At 35.8% G+C, this 6,084-nt stretch overlaps 1 protein-coding gene across 1 annotated transcript in view; it reads right to left on the bottom strand.

The window, feature by feature from the left end:
* LOC106876888 (hydroxyacid-oxoacid transhydrogenase, mitochondrial-like) overlaps positions 1–6,084 on the bottom strand; it is a 50,839-nt gene that overhangs the window by 28,364 nt on the left and 16,391 nt on the right. The window contains exon 2 of the mRNA XM_014925631.2: positions 523–557. Within this exon, the coding sequence (XP_014781117.1) occupies positions 523–557 (35 nt within the window). The remainder of the gene's footprint in view (positions 1–522; positions 558–6,084) is intronic.

Here is a 6,084-nt window from a genome sequence, read left to right as displayed (position 1 = left end):
TATATATATATGGAAAGCTTAATAAAGCTTCTGTCAATCAAATTCACTCACAAAGCTGAGCATTGGAGCAGTAGGACTGAACCTAAAACTACATGGTTGCAAAGTGAACTTCTTAACCACACAATCATATCTGCACGTGTGTGTTTGTATGAGTGTGTATATGCATGTATTCAGTGCTTATTGTTCTGTGTTCAAGTCTTTGCATGATTGATTGCACATGTTGGCATTCAACAATTGATTGCTTTTATTCTATTCTTCCCTAATTCATAAATGCAACCATGCAAGAGGTGCACAATCACAACTGTCATCCAGCAGGTTTACTTACAGTGATCAAAGTACAATCCTAAGTAGTAGTTTTCCCTTTTCCCTAAAAAAAATCTCACAGAAAATGGATCCTATAACTACTTAATTGAATTTGTGGGCCATCAGCATATGCTTGTACAGCTATGGATCAGAGCTGCCTAATGCCAGCAACATGTGTAAAATAAGCACAAATTTAATGTTAAAGAAATTCTCACTTACTTCTTGGTGGGACAAAATCTGGCGAATAGATGTTCCTGAAAAAGAGAATAATAAAACTTCTTTAGAATATTTTAGTTGGTTGTTATGATTATTTGTTTGATTCTGTTTATTTTTTTCTAACAAAAACATCATCTTTGTTGATATTGCAATCTTTATTTGCAAGATAGTTAATTACCATCAAAATTTATAGGAATCTGTATATATAAAAGGCAGAATGTGTGTGTGTGTGTGTGTGTGTGTGTACATGAATGTAATTTATGCACGTCCACAAATTAGCACGCATTAGCACAAATTAGCAAGCTCCAATTTTAGGAGGACATTCATCATGACCCTAGCTGTATTTTCGTCAACTTATTTTTCCCAGAGGCACCAGCGAATAGCAGTAAAAATAAATTTTCAACCAAAACTTTTAACAATTTTCAAGTCGGAGAAATCACAATTGTTTACAAACAGGAGTTAAGTCCCTTCCTAGCGACAAGTAAGTTTTTGTTAAGACTTTTGTATTTTTTTTTCCATCAAGGAAAAAAAGTGTTTTGTTGATATACAGGCCACACACACACACACACGTACGAACATGTATGCGTACAAAAAATATGTATGCAATTGGTGTATGTACGTGTGTGCGTGTGAGTTGCCCATATATATATATATATATATATATATACTTAAGACTTAGTTGTGATCTGAACATAACAGCTTCTGACACAGAGAATCTGGAGCCCTTTTGGGCATTCTATTTTCCTTGCTGGAAGGGTTCCCAACCCATGGGCAAAGAGGGGTTAGATAATGGGGGGGGGTTCAAAGGGCTGGCATGTGTAACCTGATCACCTCTGCCGATCAAACTCCCAACCAAACTCCCAACTTAACAATCTGACTTTATCAGGATTACAAATTACACACACATACGCACAGCAACATTATACACACACACACACACACATAAAGAAATATAAGGCACAGGCATAGCTGTGTGGTTAAGAAGCATGTTTCCCCACCATGTACTTTCAGGTTCAGTCCCAGTGTACGGCACCTCAAGCACTGGGCTAACCAAAACTTTGCAAGCAGATTTTGAAGACAGAGACTAAAAAAAAAATGGCTGTGTGTATGTGCATGTGTGTTTGTATGTATGTGTGTATATGTATGAGTGTTTGTATGCATGTGAATGTGTGTGCATGCACAGAGTGCATATGTGTCCTCTTGTCTTGACATTTTGTCACCATCTTGTGAGTGTCATTCATTTCTAATCTTCTATGGAAGACATGACTTGCCATGGGGAAATATCTGGCGTGGAAACAAGAAAGGATTGAGAACAGAAAGGACATCCAGCTGTAGAAAACCTATCTCAAATAATTCCATCTGACACATGCAAGTATGGAAAAGTGAACTTTAAAATAATGAGGTGATATATAAAAAATTAATAAATAGTTTAAGTACTAATAGAAGTTTAAAATAAAAACAGATTTAGTAACATAAATGAGAGAAGAAAGGCAAAGAATTTGTTAAATATATTTAAACACATACTGTGACCTCTGACCTAACCAAGTTGTATCTGATGTTTAACCTCTTGAGAGATTGGCAGCTGCCTTTCTGTATTATGCTGGCAGATTAGAATACCAAAACAAATCAAGGTCATTCCTTTAAATAAAAATAAATTTCATTAATTTTTTTTCATCTATTATTTTTTATTTTTATTTATTAATTAGATAAATCAATTAAATAGTCATATTTCTGACATGACCTACTGCATAACACGTTAAGACCATTAATCTTAAGTGATTTTTAATAGAGTATATATTCTGATCAAATGAGAGTGTCATATTTTACACAGTTATTATCAAAAGCTACTAAGGCAATGATCTGACACAATCATTAGCACGCTGGACAAAATACTTACAAAATGCTTATCTTGGCTCCTTACATTCTGAGTTCAAATTCCATTGAAATAGACATTGCCTTTTATCCTTTCAGGGTTGATAAAATAAGGACCAATTGAGCATTTAGGTCAATATAATATACTAACCCCATCCCCCAAAATTTCAGACCTTATGCCTATAGTAGAAAGGATTATTAAAAGTTACTTTATCTCTAAAAGGTAGATCAGTACCCATAGCCTTCTGAAACCCTATCAGTTTAGTAAGGTCAATATGGTTGATATTAAGCTTAAATTTCTACAGTTTGATACATGTAGTGAAAATATAGCAGGGAGGTAGTTTCAGATTGTTGATATAGAAGAATAGGTTTAATGAAGATGCTTAATACAGTATTTTGGGATGAGAAACAAGAGATTGAGAAACAATCTCTTGAGAAACAAGAGATTGGTGAACTAAATAGGCTTTGATGTAGGTGGTATAAAGCTTGCTCGGTGCTTTTCATGTGGCACTGGAATGGGTGCTTTTTACATGGTACCAGCATGCAAAAGCTTGCAAGACAAGGACCTCTCAGCTGAGAGAGGAAGCAGAACTGACAGATTATAGTATGATAGAGAGACAAAGGAAGCCCTCTTACTATTGAAAAGAGATTCGGCTACCTCAGTAAGACATAGAAAAAGAGGAAGGTGGGAGAGAGTTAGAGATAAAGGGAAGTCAAAGTGTGAGAGAAAGGGCTTGCTCACAGGGAACAGTATATGTAGTATAAGTAGTACAGAGGGGATAGAGGAGGATGTTCTACAAGAGTGTGAGGAGGGGATGTTTAGAGATAGCAGAGATAGTAGTGATGTTGAGAGGAATTGGAGTGGCTGTAGAGATAACAAGTGATTGAGATAAGAACTAGATTGGCTGGGGGTTGGGTTCAGCAATTGATTTAGTGAGAAACTGAAAAAAACAATTTGATGTGTTTTGTGACTAATAAATATAGATGAACATGTTTTCTGAGATAGAAAGGTGTAGTGAATAAACAAATTTATATATGAATATGCTCAGGATAAAGGGAAAGCAATTACCAAAATGTACTTATTTCCTTTTAGAATGACAGAGTTTCAATGAGAAGAATGATTCAGTGAAGAAGACTATCAAAGAATTTTTAGGAAGGGACAAGGTCTCGGATTTATAATGATCTTCTTTCATCAACTTACATTGGACACAATGTGTTATAAAGTTACTAGCAAACGCACCCACCCTTTTGGATGGTATAAGTTGCTTTGGTGGTATTTTTTTCACCAAATAATTGAACTACCGAGAAGGTTTATGAATAGCATAGCAATTTATGTTTCCAATTAGCCTAGGAACAGAAAAATCAAATTGAAGGCTGCTTATTGTGGAGGTTGTTGCACTTTAATGATCATAGAACATATAAGTTTGCAAGTGATGCAAAGTAGAGCTACTGAAGTGTTTTGGGAGTAGATTACGGCTGACTACAAAATATAGGTGTAATGAAAATGAAGGAAGACATTGAAATTTCCCCTCTGTGAGTTAATTTTTTCAACAGCAAAGGGAGTTATTTTTTCAGAGAGATAAGCTAACAAAAGCCCCTTTATTTTGTCTTCCCACATAGCCTATGCATAAACTAACAGGGAATGTTGCATAAAGTTAAATTAGTATGGAGCTTTCTGAAAGATATGTATAGCTTTCACTAGTGGAAGCAAAACTCTTATTCAAAGGTTATTCTTTGGGACAAATCATATGTGATTGTTTAAAAAATGGACAACAGTTGAAATATCATAAAGGATGGGTAAATAAGCATCCTTAAAGGGAAACAAAGCATTGGTAGGTAAACAAAGGCATCAACAAATATCTGCTTCCCCTCTGGCTAAATAAACCTGTCTCCTAGCTTCCCTTCTGGCAGTCTGATACAATTCCCTGCTACCACCGTTCTTCCAGTCCTTCCAAGCCTGTTTCTTTTCTCTAATAGTCCTGTCAACAACATTGTTCCACCACCACATTATTTTGGGTCATGTGTTTGTCTGTGTTTATCCTCGCAACATCACTTGACAACTGATGCTGGTGAGTTTACTTCCCCATAACTTAGTGGTTCACCAAAAGAGACCAATAGAATAAGTACTAAGCTTACAAAGAATGAGTCTTAGGGTCGAATTGCTCGACTAAAGGTGGTGCTCCAGAATGTCCACAGTCAAATGACTGAAACAAGTAAAAAAATTATATATATATATATATATATATATATATAAGTATGTGTACATGTGTGTGTTAAACTATTAATCCCTACACATTTTTTTCTTTCTCTTTCTATTTTTTTCCCTCTCATCCCTTTCTGTCAAAGAGCGTAGGCTTCAAATGTAAAAAACTTTTCCAATCCTCCTACTCAAGTGTCAAATTAACACATCTGCTTGTTGTTCTCTCACCTGTCTTTGTCTTTTGTTTTCTGTAAATTTGAACTATAAGAATATATATATATATATATATATATATATGTATATATATATATATCATCATTTAATGTCCACTTTTCCATGCTTGTATGGGTCAGACAGAATTTGTTGACTGATTTTTTTTATAGGTAGATGTTCTTCCTGTTGCCCACCCTCAGATGTTTCCAAACAAGGTAGTATCTCATCCCCAGACATGATTTTTACAGAATTGGTAAAAAAAATAACATAGCTTGTTTGGTGGTGATGCTTGTTTACATCCCTCACAAGATATCAAGACACACACCTATATATCAACATCATCATCTTTTAACATCTGTTTTCCATACTGACACGAGTTGTATGATTTGACAGAGCACCAGCCTTCAATTGTCTGTGTTGGCATGGTTTCTACAGCTTAATGCAACCTTATTGGTGTTGGTGCCACATAAAAAGCACCTACAATACTGCGTAAAGTGGCTGGCATTAGGAAGGGCATCCAGCTGTAGAAACCACGTCAAATATCTGTGTTGAGGGATGTGCATGTATACTCAGCTTTTCACAATCACTGAATCATGAATATATAAATGTGAGTGTGTGTGCATGTATATGGATTTGTAGCCATTGCAAATTTTAATAGTTCATCTACACTTAAAATATTTCACTACCCCAAACCCCTTACAGCACTCTTCAATCTCCAGTTACTTTGCTCTACAACATCTTCTATATAATGATGGCATGAGTTGAACCTACCTTAATCAAAACATCAAAAGCTCAGATTCTATCTGTTTCAATATTTACATCCATTCGATAACATTTTTTTATTAAAATACTCAATCTTTATATACAAAACAGGTGCAGGTGTGGCTGTATTGCAGGCAGGTGGCTGTGTAGTAGGAAGTTTGCATTCCAATCACATAGTTCCAGGTTCAGTTGCACAGTGTAGAACCTTGTGCAAGTGTCTCCTAATATAGCCCCAGGCCAAAGCCAGTGAGTAGATTTGGTAGATGATAATTGAAAGAATCTCATCATGCATGTGTGTATATATATATATATATATATATATATATCATCATCATCATCATCGTTTAACGTCCGCTTTCCATGCTAGCATGGGTTGGACGATTTGACTGAGGACTGGTGAAACCGGATGGCAACACCAGGCTCCAATCTAATTTGGCAGAGTTTCTACAGCTGGATACCCTTCCTAACGCCAACCACTCAGAGAGTGTAGTGGGTGCTTTTACGTGTCACCCGCACGA

Source organism: Octopus bimaculoides, chromosome 4 (genome assembly GCF_001194135.2).
Source record: "Octopus bimaculoides isolate UCB-OBI-ISO-001 chromosome 4, ASM119413v2, whole genome shotgun sequence".
NCBI lineage: Eukaryota > Metazoa > Mollusca > Cephalopoda > Octopoda > Octopodidae > Octopus > Octopus bimaculoides.
Note: the sequence above shows the minus strand (reverse complement) of the source record. Positions and strands in the feature narration are given on the sequence as shown.